The 19003-nt window shown below is 56.4% G+C and overlaps 8 protein-coding genes across 8 annotated transcripts; 4 read left to right on the forward strand and 4 right to left on the reverse strand.

Moving 5' to 3' along the window:
• Positions 1 to 235: 235 nt before the first annotated feature.
• Positions 236 to 2118, reverse strand: LTHEOB_9060 (MFS monocarboxylic acid transporter; the record flags this gene model as incomplete). The annotated part of the gene is made up of 2 exons (XM_035518607.1): positions 236 to 1799; positions 1856 to 2118. 2 exons carry the CDS (start codon positions 2116 to 2118, stop codon positions 236 to 238), a joined length of 1827 nt encoding a protein of 608 aa, XP_035369090.1.
• A 200-nt stretch (positions 2119 to 2318) lies between these two features.
• On the forward strand, positions 2319 to 3461 carry LTHEOB_9061 (3 exoribonuclease; the record flags this gene model as incomplete). The annotated part of the gene is made up of 2 exons (XM_035518608.1): positions 2319 to 2795; positions 2853 to 3461. The coding sequence occupies 2 exons, from the start codon at positions 2319 to 2321 to the stop codon at positions 3459 to 3461; spliced, it is 1086 nt and encodes a 361-aa protein (XP_035369091.1).
• Positions 3462 to 4453: 992 nt separating this feature from the next.
• On the reverse strand, positions 4454 to 7740 carry LTHEOB_9062 (DNA polymerase v family and armadillo-type fold domain-containing protein; the record flags this gene model as incomplete). The annotated part of the gene is made up of 6 exons (XM_035518609.1): positions 4454 to 4880; positions 4929 to 5007; positions 5062 to 6283; positions 6631 to 7601; positions 7657 to 7679; positions 7733 to 7740. 6 exons carry the CDS (start codon positions 7738 to 7740, stop codon positions 4454 to 4456), a joined length of 2730 nt encoding a protein of 909 aa, XP_035369092.1.
• Positions 7741 to 8418: 678 nt separating this feature from the next.
• Positions 8419 to 9190, forward strand: LTHEOB_9063 (Lipase GDSL; the record flags this gene model as incomplete). Its single annotated transcript, XM_035518610.1, has 3 exons — positions 8419 to 8471; positions 8604 to 8897; positions 9022 to 9190. 3 exons carry the CDS (start codon positions 8419 to 8421, stop codon positions 9188 to 9190), a joined length of 516 nt encoding a protein of 171 aa, XP_035369093.1.
• Positions 9191 to 9722: 532 nt separating this feature from the next.
• Positions 9723 to 11367, reverse strand: LTHEOB_9064 (Sphingosine kinase; the record flags this gene model as incomplete). The annotated part of the gene is made up of 3 exons (XM_035518611.1): positions 9723 to 11053; positions 11105 to 11155; positions 11211 to 11367. 3 exons carry the CDS (start codon positions 11365 to 11367, stop codon positions 9723 to 9725), a joined length of 1539 nt encoding a protein of 512 aa, XP_035369094.1.
• Positions 11368 to 12080: 713 nt separating this feature from the next.
• Positions 12081 to 15171, reverse strand: LTHEOB_9065 (Coatomer beta subunit; the record flags this gene model as incomplete). The annotated part of the gene is made up of 5 exons (XM_035518612.1): positions 12081 to 12226; positions 12282 to 13890; positions 13941 to 14330; positions 14393 to 14813; positions 14867 to 15171. The coding sequence occupies 5 exons, from the start codon at positions 15169 to 15171 to the stop codon at positions 12081 to 12083; spliced, it is 2871 nt and encodes a 956-aa protein (XP_035369095.1).
• A 451-nt stretch (positions 15172 to 15622) lies between these two features.
• Positions 15623 to 16420, forward strand: LTHEOB_9066 (Mago nashi domain protein; the record flags this gene model as incomplete). The annotated part of the gene is made up of 7 exons (XM_035518613.1): positions 15623 to 15660; positions 15717 to 15754; positions 15807 to 15902; positions 15959 to 16022; positions 16072 to 16159; positions 16219 to 16344; positions 16406 to 16420. 7 exons carry the CDS (start codon positions 15623 to 15625, stop codon positions 16418 to 16420), a joined length of 465 nt encoding a protein of 154 aa, XP_035369096.1.
• A 973-nt stretch (positions 16421 to 17393) lies between these two features.
• On the forward strand, positions 17394 to 18585 carry LTHEOB_9067 (Vacuolar import/degradation protein Vid24; the record flags this gene model as incomplete). The annotated part of the gene is made up of 4 exons (XM_035518614.1): positions 17394 to 17837; positions 17898 to 18048; positions 18104 to 18461; positions 18519 to 18585. 4 exons carry the CDS (start codon positions 17394 to 17396, stop codon positions 18583 to 18585), a joined length of 1020 nt encoding a protein of 339 aa, XP_035369097.1.
• Between the last annotated feature and the right edge of the window lie 418 nt (positions 18586 to 19003).

A 19003-nucleotide genomic window follows, 5' to 3' on the forward strand; every position in this document is an offset into this window, starting at 1 on the left:
TTATTCCGAACTGTTGAAGCAGGAAAGAACTAAGCAGTCTCGACGCCGACCAGTGCATGCTTTGAAAGCAGATGAAGATTGGACCATCCAACGCCATGCTGGTTTAAAATGCAGTACCAGTGGGACCAGCCTAAAACCAGGCAAATGCCGACAGATAAGGAAACGCAATGCGCGCTGCAGTGACTGGAAATGCTGTAAAATGCAAGGAATCCAGGCCAACTCATTAAGACGACAATTATACCGCAATGCATCTTGCCTTCCACCCACCAGGGCCTCTCCAAGCCCATATCCACAAGCCGCAAGCGACCCACACACTGACAGCCATTGCCCAGAACGTGGCCGAGTAACAGGCTTTGCCATAGCACAGCACGTCTTCCTGGTCTTCGTGACTCGGTCCATCGTTAGCGGCTGCAGAGCCCCAGTCATAAACGGCGCTGTACACGACGCCCCAGACGGCGGCGCCGGCTGCCGGCATCATTGCTACGATGCCCCAGTTGGTGCCGAAGTTTTCCACCCCCCAGACAGCGGCGATGATGATGGGGACCAACGAGAAAACGGCACCGTAGCCCGCTCCAATAAGACCACTAACGATCCAGAAACGCTCGCCATGGCCCTGAACACCTCCAATAGCGAGGATAATCTGGCCAACGGATAAGAGAAGGGAGAAAGCGAGCAGGAAGACGATGCGGGAGACAGTAAAACGGCGACGAGGAGGCAACGAGGCGAGCGAGGAAGCCTGGGAGTGAGGACCGTGCCGGTGAGCAGGCGAGGGGCTTGCGGGGACGGGGGCGAATAGGTCAGAGACGGTGCCAGTCAGGAGGCGAGCAGCAGTTGATGTGATGGCAACAATTGACACATGGGTTGCCGGCGATGTGCGGTATTCCGCAGCGGTTGGAGCGTCATAGAGCGTGCCGATGATGGTGCCAAGGTTGTTGATGAAAGCTTCACCAGGGCCGGTGACCAAGAAGAAACCTGCAGAGAGCCACCACATGGTCGGGTCACCAATGAAGCGGCGCGTCTCCTCGTTCAGGAGCCAGTTCTTCTTGGCTTGCTCTTGCTCGGCCTTGAGCTTCAAGTCGTCGGCCTCGGAGCGCAAGAAATCAAACTGCGAGTCGGAGAGGTCCTGCGGCGCTATGGTGCCATATCCGTGCTGGTGCCGAGCTGCATTGAAGAACTCATCCTCGCTCAGGAGGCCGCTCCGCTCCAGCTCATCCACTGCCTCATCGATCATTTCTTCCTCGTCAACGATGCGCAGAGTGGCCGCGCCCAGCAGGCCGACGAAGAACAGGAAAATTCCCAGGAACAAGAAGAAGCGGAAGACATCAACATCTCCGCGGGATCCGTCGGGACGGCGCTCGTACAACAGGCGGCTGCCGACCTGGCTCTGCCACATGCCACTAAGGCCAAAAGCAGCGACTGGAACGGCCAGCGCAAGTCCCTTGTTTTCGCCACGCCCAAAGTTCTTTGCGCATGTCGTCAAGGCGGCAAAGTACATGGCCGAGGTGCCCAGGCCGATGGGAACGAAAGCCAACACCATGACTCCAAACGGCCATCCGTGAGGCCCGGCATGGTAGGTGAAGGCAGCGAGTAGGTATCCGAAGCCGAAAAACACAGCGGAGAGCAAGGACGAAAGGGCGGGGCCGTAGCGGTCGCAGATGTAGCCAAATGCGGGCACCGGCAGGTACATGGCCAGCTCGGCGGTAATGGAGATGATGTTCACCTGGAACTGCGTGTAGCGCAGCCGCGACTGGAAGAGCGGCGCATAGAGCGAGTAGACGGTGATAGACCCAGCGGCCAGACTAGAGCAATCAGCATGTCGGCACTGCAGCTGCAGGCATCGGGGGGTGTTACGCACCAGCTGAGTATGGCGCAGGCATAGCCGCCATATCGCGTCACGGCGCGGCGCATCATCTGGCGGTCGCGTTCTTGGATCTGCTCGGCGACTTGTTCGAAGAAGCTGCCGGCGTACGAGTTGGTCTGGCTGGGGCGCGAGGAGGAGCGGGAGTCGAGCGTGTCATCGGGGCGCAGCAGCCGGCGCGTCTCAGCCGGGGCCGAGGGGTAGTCGCGCTTGTCGATGCGCGCGTGGCCAGGCCCCATGCTCCCTGTGGGCGACGGCATGGCTGGCAGCTTGCGATGTGCGGCATTGAGGCCGAAGACGCTCTGCACACGACATAGGAGCTCGCGTGCCTGGCCGAACAAGCGGTAATGAGCTGGCCGGTGCTATGACGCTTGCCCTCCGTCGTTGCTGCTGCCGAGCCCGTGCGCCAAAATAATTCAACCGCAACCACGCCCAGCTTCTCCTCAGCTGCACCCCCGCGATGCCGCCTCCCACCCAGCATCTGCTGCTCTCGCCCGCCGAGCTCGCCTACATCCACTCCTCGCTGTCCGTCGACCCGCCCATCCGCCCCGACGGCCGCAGCCCGACCCAGTTCCGCCCGCTCGTCGCCGAGACCGACATCCTCCCCGGCGCAAACGGCAGCGCAAGGATATGCTTCGCCGACGGCACCGAAGCCATTGTGGGCGCAAAGGCTGAGGTTGAGAAGAGTGCGTGGAAGCCGGGTCAGCATGAAATTGACCTTGCCGACGCCGACACGGCCGACGACGAGGCCCGCCGCTCGAGAGGCATGGGCGAGAACGCATGGGTGGAGATGAGCGTCGAGATCCCCGGCTACCGCGATGACGACCCGCTGCCAGTTTTCCTCGCCGCCATGTTGACCGAGGCTCTGCTGGCAGACGGTCAATTGCGGGACCGTCTGTTCATCAACCGCCGTTTCCACTGGAAGCTCTACATTGATGTAAGAGGTCCCTCAGTCCCGCAACGCATTCAATTGCTGATATCAAACCTCCCGTAGATCCTTCTCCTCTCTCCGCCGCTCTCCTATCCCCTTCCTCTGCTCTCTCTAACCACCCACCTCGCCCTCCTCTCCACCCGCCTCCCCCGCCTGAAATCCGAGCAAGATGAAGACCCGCTCTTCGATGACGACTGGGCCGCCAGCACGCTCCTATACCCCCGCCACAACAGCTCCACCGCCCCCATGAACCGGCCGCCCATCACTCTCCTTGTCGTCGCCGTCGGCTCCAACATCATCTTCGACCCCTCCAAAGAAGAACTCGCCGTCGCCGAAGCCGTCATAGCCCTGTCCGTCGGCGAGCAGGTCACCACCGACAACAAAACCAAAGCCCCCGCCCTCCGCCTCCACGCCATCCGCACCATCGACCCGCCATCGCGGCTCACGCCCCCCGGCGTACCCAACGCGCTCAACAGCGCGACCGGCGGCGTCGCGCCCACGTCGAGCGCCGAGGCCATCGCCTTGCGCGAAGGCATGCAGACACCTGGTGTCTGGACCCCGCCGCGTGGGGGTGTCAAGCGCGGGCTTGTCGCCCGCGTCATCAAGTTAGCCACGCAAGAGGGTGGCGTGGCTGAGGAGGTGCTGGCGGCGCTGGAGGCGGTCGGGAAATGAGCCGAGTGAAGCCTGGACAGCAATTGCTGCTGATGTCCCTGAGGACTGCGAGTCTCATAACCAAGGATGAGAAAGGGAGAATTGAGGCACAAAAGGGAGTATGGTATCTAGACTTGGCATCTGGAGATAATTGTAGCTGGGCTGGGAAGAATTGTGACATGACGATGGCGTTTACGGAGTGACAATGGATGGTTGGTTGGTATATCAGCGCTTTCCTCGTTATAAATCTTCCTCCTGCTCCGTCATCGAGGAAGGCGGCCAGGTGACTTATGCAAACCGAATGCTCGACTGCAGTGTCTTGAAGAGCATCGGAGAGGAACAAGGAGCATCGCATGGGGGACAGCGACGGAGCAATTGAATCGGACCCGGCAATGCCTCATGGTAGAACCTAAAAAAGGAGATGCTCCACCCATCTTCACGGAACTAAACATGCCAAAAAGAAAACTTCTTATCAAAACAAGCAAATTAACTTTGTCCGGTTCTATCTGCCTACGTTTGGAGAGCCATGAACTTCCCGATCTTGCCTTCCTGTGTCCATGGGCATTCCAGAAATGTCGAATGACTTTCGTGAATAAGAACCCCTGGGTGCTTAATCCATCAAGCTTCTTTACTGCGCCCCCAAACCTCATGGCAGTGGTTCGTGTGTACATGCAGGTGGGAGAATTAAAAGGAGCGAAAAGAAAATAGTCAGTACCGATTCTCGCCAGAAATGAGTGAAATGCCAAGGGAAACACAAGACCGTGCAAACCAGACTGGTTAGAAATCAGGAGTATTAGTAGAAGCAATGCAGATGAAACCCTGGCTTGACAGTATTCACGATAATCATGTGTCTGTCATCTCCTAGGATCGACTAACCCGTGTTGGTTTGCTGTTGAGGAGATCGTGCCGGCGTACCGGAAGAGAAGCTACCCTGGAAGAGCAGAAGCTCGGGGGGCCAGCTAATCAAGGCGTAGGATTAATGCCTGACCTTGCTTGTAAACTCGTTGGCTCTGTCACTGAAAATGGTCAAGATGAGGATTGCCAACCACAACGTCGGTTAGCGTGCGAAGGAGGTTCAGCAGCTGTTCGAAATTCTGAAGAGAAGGTTGCTCTTCGTGAGCATCGTCTCGCTCTTCCGGGCTGCTAGTATCGACATTGTTATCCTCACGGTATGACCCTTCGGAGGAGAGCTCATCGTCTTGTCTGGCGACGCCTGTAAGGGCAGAACTGTCAGGATTCAAAGGGAATAGGAGGTTCCCGGGGTTGCCGTGTCCCCAGCTTGCAACCTGACCAATATCTGCGCGAGTATTACTGCTGAGAAGCTTGTTCCAGTGGTTGTTAGATATGCTGAAGGTCCAGCGTGGCTCGAATTGGGTCTGTTGGCCGTCGGTTCCAATTGTCGTCTTTCCCACGTGGGAAACTTCCACAACCCATTCGCCCCTGCTAGCGAGTGTGTTAAACCTCCAGCAGCGCCTTTGCCGCACTGACTTGATAGGAACTTTGATCAATCGATCCTCGCGACTGCGATAGATGACAAAGTTATGTCCGCCTGACAGGTCATGTGCAGCTGTGGTATCCAAGCTTAGAGTACCTGGAAAAACTCGATAGTCCGGAGACAGACCGTGCTCATCCACGGGAATGAACTCGTCAAGGCCAAGGTGCCAGGTGAGGCCGCCGTTCTGTAAATCGATTATGTTGCCATCCAACAGTCTGCGTGGTTCCATTTTTCCTTTGGCCAGCTGAGACCAACGTTTTGATACAACGCTTGTCACGCCATCATCGGCGGACAGCTCCACATCTAGAACGAGATCTCCGGCTTGACCAGCTGGATTTGCGATTTCAAAAGTGGCGCAATACACTGGCTGGACATCGGATAATTTGTAAGTCCACACATCTTGAGGTGCCAGGATATGCGACGCTTCGAAGCATCTTGCAAGGACATGGCGTTCCACGATCAAATCGCCAATCTCCATAGAGGCTTTTGCACCCATTTTTTCATGCTCTTCCATCATTTCGGAAAAACTGAGAAACGAATAAGTGTCTTTATCGATGTCAGGCAGCTGAGTCTTTCGTGCAGCGAAGGTTCCCAGATGCAAGTGGAGCTTGAGCATATTGCGGAAGTAACGAGCATGCCGAGTGGTCTCAGAAACAGCCTCGAGTAGTTTTCCGGCGGGAGAGTCTTTCGGCTCAAGGTACGGGGCTTGATGGAACTGGTGCGGCCCCTTGAAGCGAAAAGTAACCCCATCCTCCTTCGCAGACGTTGGTGCAAGAAGCGGGCGAGGGAGGCGGTACGGAACTTTGATGACAGGAGGCAGATCATCCGGATCAAAGGCGTATGGGATGTCTAGAATGACGAATGGCTCTGCTTCGAACATTTTTGCGTACCATTCGGCAGGCAGGCGCTGCATTCGCTCCAAAGCCTTACGCATCTTGTTTTCATTGTTTCCTTGGATCCGGAAAATCGTCCGAGGCACCTTTTCGCACGTAATGTAGCACTCGCAATTCATGCGAATAGGGTCGAGCGCCTCATAATTCATGCCCAGGATTTGCTCCGGCTCTTTGGGCAACGGCCAAACGAACTCAGTGCTGTAGGTCAGGGTCTCGCCTTCAGATATGGCCTGCCGATACTTCGCACGCTCTTCATCTTTCAACAGCCTCTTACGGAGTCTTCTTTCAGCTTTGTGGTTGAAGGACCAGACTTTAGCCCACTTCGACGTGCTTCTCTGCATTTTGAGAATCTCACTTATCCATTCCTTGATGAGCTTGCTTGCTTCGTCAACCGCTTCCTTGGTGCCGTGAACCAGAAGCTGAACCATATTTCCGTTTCGGAATTTCCTCCACACCTGGTCAATGTGAGTGTTTGTGATAATACTAATTTCGGCAGGACGAGCAATGGCTGGCTTCGAGCTTGGGTTTTTATCGAAATTCCTGTGTTCATGTGAATAGCTGATGCGATCGAGGATAGCTTAGACACTTACTCTCCCGCTAAATTTAATCTGGGCAGTGAAATAGTCTTGCCAGGAAGCATGCCTTTCTTCCTCCACTCTGTTGTAGCCGCCGTATCATGATAGATGGCAAGAGACTGAACTTGCTTATCTGACTCGATAGCACTAGCAACTTTCGCTGCAAGGGATCTCCTTTCCGACTGCTCACTGCTTGCCTGCGAACACCTTCGCGTGGTGTTGCGTACCGACGGCATATTCTTGCCGACGGGATCAGCCTTGGACTGCTTGTAGATACCCTGGCCCCGAAAACCGCGATTGCCATCGCCTCGGCCTCGTGTAGAATTTTGGTTGAGGACAGAGTCTTCGGATCCCGAGAAATTGTAAGTAGAGCGTTGTGATACGTTGGAAGGAGATCCCTGCCGACCGCTATGAGCATGCCGTCCACCACGACCGCGGGGGGTTCCACGGCTGCGAGTGTTACCACGGCTACCGGGGCTTCGACTTTCGCGACCACGGTAGGATGCTACCACGGGCGTTCCGAGCGGGTATATTAGTTGTCCTGATTGCTGGAAATGCTGGCGAGATTTATCTGTTCCCTTGGGCTGCGCTGTAGACGGAGGTGTAGACTTGTCCAGTTGGGCTTCGAACCAAGCCTCATCCTCTTCCCTCTTCATGGAAGGCACGCCCTGGTCAAGAGGACTGATAGGGCCCGACTCTTGCTGGCCGTTAACTATTGAATTCTTGGATGAAGGTAGAAGAGGCTTCGAGGGTGGCGTAAAGAAAAAGCTTGGATCGAGCCCGTCTAGGTCGTCGAAGTCATTGGCAGTTCGAGGCTGCTTGGTAGGCGTCGACGTGCGGCTCACGACATTCTTGGCTGGGACCTCTTGTTTAGCTTGGTCATCAGCTCCAATAGGCGCCGCTGACTTCAATGGAGAAAGCACTCCGATTCTTCCATGGATTGGAGTCGAGTTGGCCGAGAAGCTGGACTCTTCGGATGCAAGCGAGGCGAACGGGTTAGAAGAACTAACCCGTGTCTTGGGCAAAGGTTGTTCATCCGGCTCTCCCAGATCGATGAGGATATCTTCCCGCTGACTGGTAGAGGGAATAACTGAAGTGTGCGTCCGGCACCGGGGTTGATTGCGCGGAGTATTGCTCGGCGAGGGTTCATATCTGGATGGCGGCGGTTTTCTTTTCTTGTGTCCAACTGGCTGCCACTCTAGAGATGGCGCATTAGCCGATGAAGCGGTCTTCAGTTGGGATGGGTGTCTTACCAGCCGCGTTCTGCGTTTCAAAGCTGCATAGCGTTGCGTTAGTACTGCGAATACTTGAAGATTATGGTGCCCATACCTGTCCATGACGATCCTTGTGTGTCGACATGCGGCTAGAGTGAGGGAAGTGCGTGGCGTGACGGCCCAGTGAGTGAGTGACGCGCGAGCGGGCTCCTGCTGGGCGACGTAGGAATTGAACTGCAGCTACTGCAGCGCTGGAGAGAGGGTAGAAACCATGGTTGACGATTGTTGGAGACAGTTAAAGAGAAGGAAGATAAAAGAAGCAAGTTATGGAAGTTGCCGCGCTGCACGAATGGGGCAGGTGCAGGGTGGGAGGCTCGGTCAGGGTCCACCGGGCGTGGCGGCAGGCCAAGGCACTGCCTCCAATATCTCTTCTAGAGAATTAAACACGTGCTAGAGGGCTCTTCAGAAGCCTCGTCAGACAAGAAACCGATTGAACCTATGGCAATGGCTCGGGAATTTCGTAATGACTTGACGATATGGGTATCGGCCTGCCATTTTCTCAACATGATTGTGCAGCGAATGGAGCCTAATCTTCTGCACCTAGCTGCTAAGTTCTTCCGTGAAGTAGATTCTTGACATGGTGGAGCTGTGGGGGGCGGCTCGACATCCGGCGGAGGGCCGCGATGATCCCTGACTCGCGGGCGACGACGACATCCCAAAATCTCAAAGACCGCCGACGACCAGTCCACCGCGCCCCCAAGCTCCCTCCGCCGAGCACCACAACGCTCTCCTCCCATCACAATGGCTGCCAAGAAGCTCGCACAGCTCCGCATGGGGCAGAAGCCCGTCTACCTGTACGCCGCGCCCTAGGCTTCATATCGCACGCACACCACACGTCGCACCTCCGCCGCGACCTCCGCAACCTCGCCTCCAATACGACATGTCCCAAGCCAATGCTAACGCGCGCGTCCCGCCTTTGATAACAGGCCCGATTTTACCCTGACCCTCCTCCGCACGCCCTTCCTCCCCCCGACCTTCGCCAAGTTCATTGTGCCGCTGCACCTCAACAAGCTCGACATGCGCGACTACCTGTGGCACGCCTACGGTGTCAAGTGCGCTAACATCCGCTCCTTTGTCCAGCAGCAAAAGGTGCGCCAGGATGACCCCAACAGCAAGCGGCCCATGCCGCGCCGCTGGTACCGCGGCCCCGCCATTAAGAAGATGACGGTCGAGATGGACAAACCTTTTGTCTGGCCCGACGAGCCCAAGGATTGGACGCCGTACGTTCTTTCTCCCCCCTTTCTCGCACTCTGGACTTCCATTTCTGGGCCGATTGATTCGATATGCGGGTCGATCGAGGCGAGCGTGGCTTGAAATCGAAATCAAGAGGCTGATCCATTGCAGGTACGGACGCGACTTATACAAAGCGGCCGAGGAGTATTCGGAAAAGGAGCAGCAGAATATGATGCCGGACGCTATCTACGAGGGCCCCGAGGACAGGAAGACGCTGCACGAGCAGGCCGAGCGGCTACGCCGCGGCGAGGAGAAGTGGGAGCCGTCCCGGGCATCGTGAAATGTTTTTAGGGCTGCCGATGAAGATTCCGCGGGCTCAAGAAGCTATCGAGGTTAGGAAGTATCGTTCTGGACCATTCGGACAACGTCCGCCGACGGGTCATTGTCGTTGGCGTCTGCTGGGGAAAGAGCCGTTGTGTTGTATCATCACTGTACAGGAAACAGCTGGGTTTTGACTGGGAAACAGGTATGGGCGGAGTTTATTGATAGTATCAAATCACCAAAAGCAAAAATCCTCCTTTACGAAGCTGAAACATAGACTAATGTTCAAAGTTGCTCTATTCCCAAACGCCTTATCCTCCCAAAAGAAAACTAGAAGTACGAAATCTTGCTGGCTGACGAGCGGGTATCTATCTGTCACTTCGTACAGAGCAGACAGAGTTTGTATGTACAGGGAATTAGCGAGTGACAACCGAGCAATGGATGCCACACTGTCTCGGATTTAGATGTAAGAGGACGTTCTTGCGAAGCAATTGTCTTACCTCTCCCAAACCCTTTCCTCTATGCATAATAAAGGGGAGCTAAAGAATGATTCACTGAGGCGGGCCTCTGGCCTCATACAAATGACCAGTCTTGCTCAACACTGTCCCCAAGCCCTTGTGCACCTCGGCTTGGAAGGGTTCAAAGGGGACCCTCTCGCCGTCGATGCTGATGTACCCATCTTTCTGGTTCTTTGGGATAATGCGATACCCAGTGACCTTTCTGTATTTGACGTGCGGAAGGTCGAAGAACGAGCCGCTCTCGACAGCGAGCAGCGTCTTGATGGACGTCATACGTTTGATATCGCCGTCGACACAGACCATGTCGAGGCAGCCGTCGCTGGGAAGTGCGGCTTGGAAGAAGTTGGCGTCAGCCGACATGTACGCCATGTTGCCGCAGTAGAAGTTGCCCATCTTGTCGTACGGCTTCAGTGTCCAGCCCTCGGGTAGGGGGTCGTTCACCGTGCCGTAGCGCAGAGGCGGCAGGCCCGTCTCCTCACCAACCATGATGGATTGGCGCTTCTTGGTTCCGTCCTGAGGTGGGTTGGCAGCTTCGCGGTAGTAGGCCTCTTTGATGGAGGCCTTGTCGTCGATCTCCACGCCAACGGCAACATCGCAGGGGTAGACAGTCTGCCCCAAAATCCGAACAAGGAAGCCGTAGGTAAAGCGCTGACCACCCATCCAGCGCAGATTCTCTGTAGCAAGGTCGCACTCTGCGACGATCCCGACGGATTGAGACAGGAACGACAAAGTGCGGCGGTCGCCCTGAGTAATTGACACCAGGTCCATTGGCGTGCGGAGGCCCTTGACGACAGCAAGAGCGGCCATGCTGCAGCTGTTCGTACCGTTCAAGTTCAGGCTCATGCCGTTGCCACTCCCACACGGCAGTTGGACAACAGCGACCTGCTGCAGTGCTCTAGCCGCATCCCTTCGCTTGCCCAGACCATTGAAGACCTCGTGCGGTACGCCGTCGCCAGAGCAGCACGCGATAACGTCCCAGTCGTCGACCTCCAAATTCTCCGCGACAAGCTCCACGGCATGGCCAGAGAACTGAGTCTCCTCGACATCAATGACGCAGCGCGCGGCGGCGAAGATGGGCTCGATGTCCTTCAGGTACATTTTCTGCGCGCCGCCCTGCCCACCAAACGGATTCACCAGGACCTTGATGCGCTTCTGCCGCTGCGACGCCCCATACGCCCGGTCCAGCAGCTTCTCAATCCATAAACGCGCCTTGGACCGGTCATCTTTTTCCACGGTGTAGTTGATGAAGGCCGGGCGCACGACCGACGAAGAGACCTGGCGGGCGTAGTGGATGGAGATGTCGAACTCGGCAAGGTCTGCCCACAGCACGTTGTACAGCGGAATGGAGCGAGTGGTTTTGGCGGCTGCGGAAGTGAGCAAACGCCTGTGCGCTAGACTGCGGATCATTCACGTACCTCCAGGCAGAAGGCCGCAGCACTTGGTGTCGGTTTCCACGAACGATTCGTCTGCGCGCCTCGTCAGCTGATGCGGGAGAACAGGGAGCACTTGGCTCGTGGTTACCTAGCACTACGAGCGAGTCCTCCCCCAAGGATAGCGAGGCCAGCCTGCCCACGGCGAGCGTGTCGGGCGCATCAGTGGGGCTCAGCAGCGCGGAAGTCGGCCGCGCGAATTCCTCGGCATGTTCGTTCAAAGGCTCTCGCTCTCCGGCAGTCGACATTGCGGTTATGGTGGGGATAAACGAGTGTGGGTGGTTCCGAGCAGCTCCGGCATGGCTGTGTGGAACTGGAGAGGTCATCGCAGATGACGAGCGGCGGGGAGGACGTGCGAGGCCGCCCGTCGCCGCTCGGGGCTTGCTCGCGTCACTGTCCGCAGGCTCCGTGACGAAGCACGAGCGCGACAGAACTGCAGCCGAGGCGGGCGGGCTTCCCGGGCTCTCGGCGCGGCTGCTGCAAGGGACTCGTCTCAAACAAAGCCTCCCCTTTCCCCGATCCGGCAGAGTTGTCGCGAACAATGCGCCCCCATTGGCAGGTCGCACAGCCTTTTAGCGGCCGTTTCTTGACCTTCCGCAACTGTCCAACGTCGTCAAGCGCATTGGTCATCGCACTCTGCTTGAACCGCATGGCTGCAATTAAGAGTGTACTTGTGCTAGACTACCACCATTTCTCTCCCATTTTCCCACCTCCTCTCGTGTCCCGTCGAGCTTTTGTTCACTGCTCCCTCATATGCAAGCGAAAACAAACACCAGATCCCTCTACTGCCGAAAGAGTCCTCTGGGGAGGCTTAAACGCGTGCATGTCATCAATCGCCTTCGTGAACATCCGTTGGCGCCGTCGCTGCATACAGACTGGCCACCCTTGCAGTTGCTTCTGTAGTAGTGCCGCTAAAACAGGAGCGTTGATATCGTCCAATGTCTTCTCTTCAACAACACCTCTACGACTCGCCCGCCTTGTTGATGCCCTTGAGTGAGCCAAGAGCCAGTGCCAGGCCCTGCGAGCGACTGCGGATCCGGACGAAGCCGGTGACCGGGCCGTCTTCGCCTTCCTTCTCTATGCTCAGGTTGGCCAACGCGTCCTCGCCTGTCAATGAGTCAGCAAAATGTCAAAAAAGCTGGTTTGGGTAGGGGGGACGCACCAAACACGCTGCGAGCGTACAGGTTGGCGCTCAGGAACTGGCAATCTCCCTTCATGGATGCTTCTGGGGTAAGACAGCTCATGTTGGTGGCCGCCATCAGCTGCTTGAGGAAGTCCCGGAGCGTCTTGGCCTTGGAGTTGATGTTGACCTTGTTCTCCCATTCGAACTCGGTCCACATGGTTCTGAACTGTGTTTCCGAGCAGTGCGCAGGTTGAATATAGTCCATGATATCCACGTGCACGTCGTTGAGGATGATGACATTGGTGTCCGTGGAGCTCGCGCCGTCATACACAACGTTGCCAAAGATCACGCCAGTGTCGGTTGATGACACCTTGATCGTGGCCTGCACGTTCAGGAAGTCATGGGGTCCGAGATTCTGTGTAGTCGGCCGCTCAACAACCTTTAGGTCTCCGAGCGTAGCAAACTCGACCGAGAGGTTCTGCAGGGTGTCGGTCGTTTGGTTGACCAGCAAGACATCGAGGACGATGTCGAATTGGTGGACCTTGACGTATGCCTCGGCGTAAACCTGGTCGGAGAAGCCAGTAAGCTGCACGACCCTGCTGAGCTTCGAGGAGAGATCCTCGGTAGTGCTGTCGCCTCCGGTGGCCTTCTCTAGATCAAGCTCAATCTCATCGGCGCCGTCGACGGCGTTCTTCTTCGCAAGCTGCCTGATGGGAATCACGTCGTCGACCTGGACTGCAGTCTTCATCTTTTCCGATGCTTCCTTGGCAAGACGCTTCTTCTCCTCATACTGCACCATAGTGCGGAACGCTTTCCTGGTGTCTTCCAGGAAGACGGTCTCCAGCTCCTTCTTCTGTTGGAATTCGGCGAGGGCGCGGACGCAGGACATGATTCTGTCAATCGAGTCCTCATCGATGGGAGTCTTGACGAACTGTGATTGGCCAACACGGATGATGGAGATCATGATGAGCATAGCCTCTGCCTTGAGTGCATTGGTACGAGCGGTTTCCTGGGAGATCTCGGAATGGCGCATGACAAGCTTGGTAAGAGTCGAGGACAGCACAGTAGCCAAGTAGTAGTCGCCGTCCAGGATCAGCTGGCGGAGCGGAGGCTTCTGGGCTGCCTTCACTGCCTCCAGCTTGGCCTTGACGGCGGCTTGGCTGGTCAAAGCGCTCTCCGTGGCATAGGTGCCGTCTGCCAGCACCTTCCTGGAACCGGTAGGAGCGGACTTCGCGTGGCCGTTGATCTGATCCTTAGGATCGGGTTGGCCATCAGGGACCTCCTCAAGTAGCCTCTGTTCCGAGGCGAGAATCGGGATCTCTCCAAGACTCGCACGAATCCGCTTCCAGGCCTCACGGATGTCATTGGCTTCCAACGAGTACTCTCCCACAATCCACAGGGCACCGCGGTACACCTTGCCGGCCCGAACTTCGCTCAAGGTAGACACCAGACGCTCCACAATCGACGGTCTGAGATCCGGGAACTTCTCCACCACCTCCTTGACAAAAGAAATGACGTCCACCGCAGAGGCATTGTTGAAGTCCGCAATGAAGTCCATCAACGAGTCGACAACGCTGGCGGCAACCTCGGAGAACTTGATGGCGCATTGGTGTATCGAGTGAATGAGCAGCGACCGATACTCGGTGTTCTGAACAATGTTAGCAAATGGAGGAATCATACCCTTAGCGATGCACAAACCTTCTCGTACTGTTCGTCCACAGTCTTCGACAGCTCCTTTTTGAGGAGCATGACGACTTCCTCCACGTTCTTGCTCGACACCATTTCCATAGCAAGCTCCAAGGCCTTCTTGCGTACATCAATGTCAGTGCTGGAAAGAACACGGAGAATCTCCATGACCAGGTCGTCGAGAATGCCCTCATTCTTCTGCCTCAATTGATCCACCTTTTCGAGGACAATAAGCTTTACGTTGTTGTCGGGTTCCTTGATGCTCAGCTCAATGAATTTGGCGGCAGCTGCCTTGACGGCAACCGGGTTGTTGGTCAGAGCGGTAAGCGAAGACGCAGCCTCGTACACGACGGTGGAGGTATTGGCTTCGAGAAGGTCGAAGATCAGGCGGAGGTAGCGGGCCTGTGGATGGTTAATTCGAAGAATCTTGAAAACGGAAGCGCACCACTGCTGAGCATTCTGACCTTGTTCTGGGGGTTGGCCACGGCGTCCTTGCGGATGAACTCAAGCTCCGCAAGCTGCAGAAGCTCGTCTGCGTTGGGAATGCCATCAAAAACGCCGCTCAAGTATTCCAGCGCTTTATCGTGGCTAATCGACGCCAGGGCTGCAAAAGCATTGCGCTTGCACGTGTGATCGTTCTCCTCCTCCAAAAAGTTCAGGAGAAGCTCGGGCGCATCGGGGATGAGAGCTTCCAGGTGCTGGTATATCGACGCAATGGCAAAAACGGCGTTCTTGCGGACGTAGGCGTGACGGTGCTCGAGACATTGCCTGGCGGGCTGAAGAAGGGGCTCGACGAGCTCGGCATCACGGAGCTTGCAGACGAAGCGAAGGGTGTTACCCCGGATGTACTCGTTGGGATGTTGCAGATCGAAGCGCATGCCGTTGCTGTGCTGCGTCAGATATAGGCCGGGCGCAGCTGGCACCAATTGAACACATACCAGACCAAGATCCATTCCTGCTTCAGCTTGCCATTGGCATCGTGTTTGGGGCATATCTCATAGTACAGGTACAGGAGCTTCTTGAGAGGCTTGCTCTTGGACGGCATGACGAATCGGATGATGTGCATGAGCAGACCAGGCATGGGGTCGCCATTCAGCATAATGGTCAGGATCTTCTTCATTGTCTCGATCTTGGTCTCGTCGGTGCCCTTCTCAAGCTGCGTCTTGAGCTCCTGCAGCGTGGGCTGGTCGGCAGCATTGTCCTGGTGGACGAGGCTGTACGCGTTATCCAGAAAGGTCGCCATTGTACCGGGCAGTAAGGGTGCCTAGGGGGAGGTTGTGGTGGGTACGCTGAGGTGGGAGACGAGCAGTTGCGTCGTGCTCCCGCGGCGGCCGTCAGCCGTTCGATGCGCAGTGGATGCTGCCCAGTGCGCGGGGCAGAGCTCGGGAGCGGAGGACGGGAGGCGGGAATGGACTGTGCAGACAGGTCCGAAGGTGTCCAGGGATGCGGCGGAAAGAGTGTCGTGGTGGTTCAAGCCGGGCGTGGGCAGTGGACAGTCGGATGCTGGACCCCTTGGCTCGTTCTTGAGGATCACCTCCAGGTGTTCACTACGACGCGCGATTGCGAATTTGGCCGATTCGCCTGCGCTCACCGCCCGCCCGCCGCGCCGCGACAACCCTACCCAGCCGCGTCGCCTCTTAGCAACTCCATCCCATCCTGCCTGTGCGCCGTGCTTGCTCTGCGCTGCAGCAACAATGGCGCCCGACAACGACCAGTTCTATGTGCGCTACTAGTATGCTTCCCTGCTACGCTGCATCGCCCAGGCTCACGTGCTAACATGCTCTCCAGCTCGGGTCACTCTGGGCGCTTCGGCCATGAGTTTCTTGGTATGCATCTTGTGCAGCCCTCAGGATCCTACGTGGGACTAATGCGCCCTAGAGTTTGACTTCCGTACCGTTGGCGACGGCCGGAGTGCAACGGCGCGCTATGCCAACAACTCCAATTACCGCAACGACTCTCTGATTCGGAAAGAGAGTAGGTCTGCCATCTGCTTCCACACGCTGCACTCAAGTTAACCAGGGTGCCTGCAGTGTGCGTCAGCTCTACCATCATTGCTGAGATCAAGCGCATTATCAAGGAGAGCGAAATCATGAAGTACGCAATCCCGTCCATCGGTCTGGGTGCAGTTGCTGACTCCCGGCAGGGAAGATGATGCCAAATGGCCGCAGAAGAACAAAGATGGCCGTCAGGAGCTGGAGATCAAGCTGGGCAACGAGCACATCTCCTTCGAGGTGAGATCTCCGATCCGGAAGGTGTCGGTGATATTACTTCCACTAACACCTGCACGCAGACGGCCAAGATTGGCTCGCTTGTCGATGTCACCGAGTCTGCGGATCCCGAGGGCCTCCGCGTTTTCTACTATCTTGTACAAGATCTGAAGGCGCTGGTGTTTTCGTTAATCTCGCTCCACTTCAAGGTTGGTCACTCCCGTTGCTGTTGTACATTGCTTCTCCGACTGAACACGCCTTGCGCAACAGATCAAGCCCATTTAAGGCCTGTTATGGGCAGAGCAGAGTTGCCTGGGTGTCTCATCAGACTGCTTGGTCGTTGGCGGCTTGACAGGATGGAAAGAAAAGAGCGGCTTGAAATGACAGCCCCAAAAGGAATGTTCAAGAGGCCGCCGGATACAGTACCCATGACTTCGTACAAAACGCAAGTCATATGGCCGTGCTACTGCAGGTTAAAAGAAAAAATCTAGATATCAATTTGATGCCAAGAAAAGGCAAAGAGTTTCTTACACACGACCCACTCAGGAAGGTCTGCAAGAGGTGGGTGGAGAAGATCATCCAAAGCGGCACCTGCCACGGCAGCGCTAGCAGTGATGTCAGGGCGTTGTCCGATACAGCTCCGTTGCCCGAGATCGCAGCAGATTCCTCACAACTTCAGCGGTTATTTTTTTTTTCTTTAACAACGTGGTGGCGCCTCTGGGAAGTAGCAAAGAGTTAAGGAGACTGAACCATAAGAACAGAGGCGCTTGCGTTGGCCTGCTAAGATGCGTTGCCTTTGCTCTGCTTTCTGCTTGCTCGCCTGCTCTTGCAGCCACTCGACTGCTTAGCGCGGATAACGACGTTGCCCCTAATAGACTTGACGGGCGCTAGATCAAGCGATCTTCGAACATCAATGCGGACCCAAGGGTGCTCTTGCGACGGACGAATGCATCGACCAACAGCGGGTTCGAGAAGTAGTTTGGAACAAGCGCCGATGTCGTGGCAATATCTTTCCTCGAGCAGCTGCACGTGATGCTGATCGCTCTCAGTCCGCCGGGCGCCAGGCGCGCCCCCGCAAGGTCGAGGGCTGGCCGCGCCGCCGCGGTCTTTCCATCGACGCATCACCTCTCTCAGCCCACGATGGTCTATCCGGCCCGCAGCTGCAGTCTGATGTAGCTTCCCCGCCAACCGCTTCCTGGAATCGCTTACACCTCACCTAATTTCTTCTCTGATGTTGCCGCGCATACAGTCTCCCTGAATGTGCCCCGAGCCCTCTGAGATGCCTCTGCCGTCGGATCAAGATACCCTGTTGCCCTCGCCTCCGCCAGACCAGCTTTCCGGCCGCACGACATGCCCCCCGGAGACCTCCCGACCTCATGCACGCACCCGCGACACCGCAATTGAAGCCAACACCTCCACTTCCTCCGACGCTCGTGCCGCACACCCTGAATCAACCTCTGATATCGCCTCGCCGCCCGCTGACCAGGATAGCCGGCCGAATGTCGACCCACGGCAACCAGCACCTGCAAAACGAATGGATACCGACGACGACGGCCCGCTGAGGGACACTCCTAGTCCGGTCAGTGCCACGGGCGATACTGCCGAATGCGACCGCTCGTCACTGCAGAGTCCTGCGCTTCCCTCCACCGCCTCCGCCTCCTGGTATCCGAGCATGTACGGTTCGGCGTGGCCCGACCATCGGGTAAGACACATCGACACCTTCTCGGCTGGACTGAGCCGTAACTGATTTGCACGCGCGCAGTTCCTCCCTAATTCCACTTCCTCCTTCCTCCGTCCCGGCAGCAAATTCAAGGGCACGCAACAGTCCGACCGTCAAGTGTACGAGGTGCAGGTGGAGATTAAGTACGTGGACATGGACTCGCACTGTCTGTGCGGATACCTGCGCATCCAGGGTACGTAGTCTGGTCCGTTATTCGACATGTCTCGACTAACGGTTACGCCCGGTAGGCCTAACGGACGACCACCCTACGCTCACCACGTATTTTGAGGGTGAGATCATCGGCACAAAATACACCTTCCAAACCAACCGGCCAGAATGGGGTTCAAACGAGAAAGTAGACATGCAGCACTGGGGCCGTTTTCCGGCATGGCGGCCGCTCGCCAAACAGGCCAAGCGCGCCGATTTCACATACAAGAACTTCGCTCAGCGCGAGAATCTCTTCATGCGATGGAAAGAACATTTCCTCGTTCCGGACCATACAGTCCGCACCATTTCTGGTGCCAGCTTTGAGGGCTTCTACTACATCTGCTTCAGCCAAGTCACCGGGAAAATCAGCGGAATCTACTTCCACGCCAAAAGCGAAAAGTGAGTACATGCGTTTGTGACAGGCGGCCTCGAGCAGCATGCTTACGTTCGATGCAGGTATCAACAACTGGATTTGGAACATGTCGATGATCACGGGTGCATGGGCGCAATTGAGTTTCGATGAAGTGACGAATGACGATTAGCGCTTGCATATTGGGCGAGGCCGGACAGCATCCTGCTGCGCACGGGCTTATGTGACTTTCAAGGGCTGTTTTCGAAGGGCATTGCGTTTATATCATCCTTGGCTTTGGTTTCTCCTGGGACAGGTCTTCGGAGGTGGATCTGGGTTTCTCTTTCTTTCTCTGTAGGATGTATAACACTTCTAGGTATCGGCGTGCACATAAAGCAAAACCTGCTTTATCGGAATTGAGGGTATTGCTTTCTTTTGCGCTGCAAGAACGCTCCGGTGGTTATGCGTGATTGGCCGTATCTTGTATTGCCGCTTCGGGACGATGAGTCGCGCCCTGGTGGCACCGGCCACTTCTTAATTTTCCGCCGAGTCATCGACGGCGCAACGCTTTGCCGTCACCACCGCACTTCAC

This window comes from Lasiodiplodia theobromae (genome assembly GCF_012971845.1).
Source record: "Lasiodiplodia theobromae strain AM2As chromosome Unknown scaffold_30, whole genome shotgun sequence".
Classification (NCBI taxonomy): domain Eukaryota; kingdom Fungi; phylum Ascomycota; class Dothideomycetes; order Botryosphaeriales; family Botryosphaeriaceae; genus Lasiodiplodia; species Lasiodiplodia theobromae.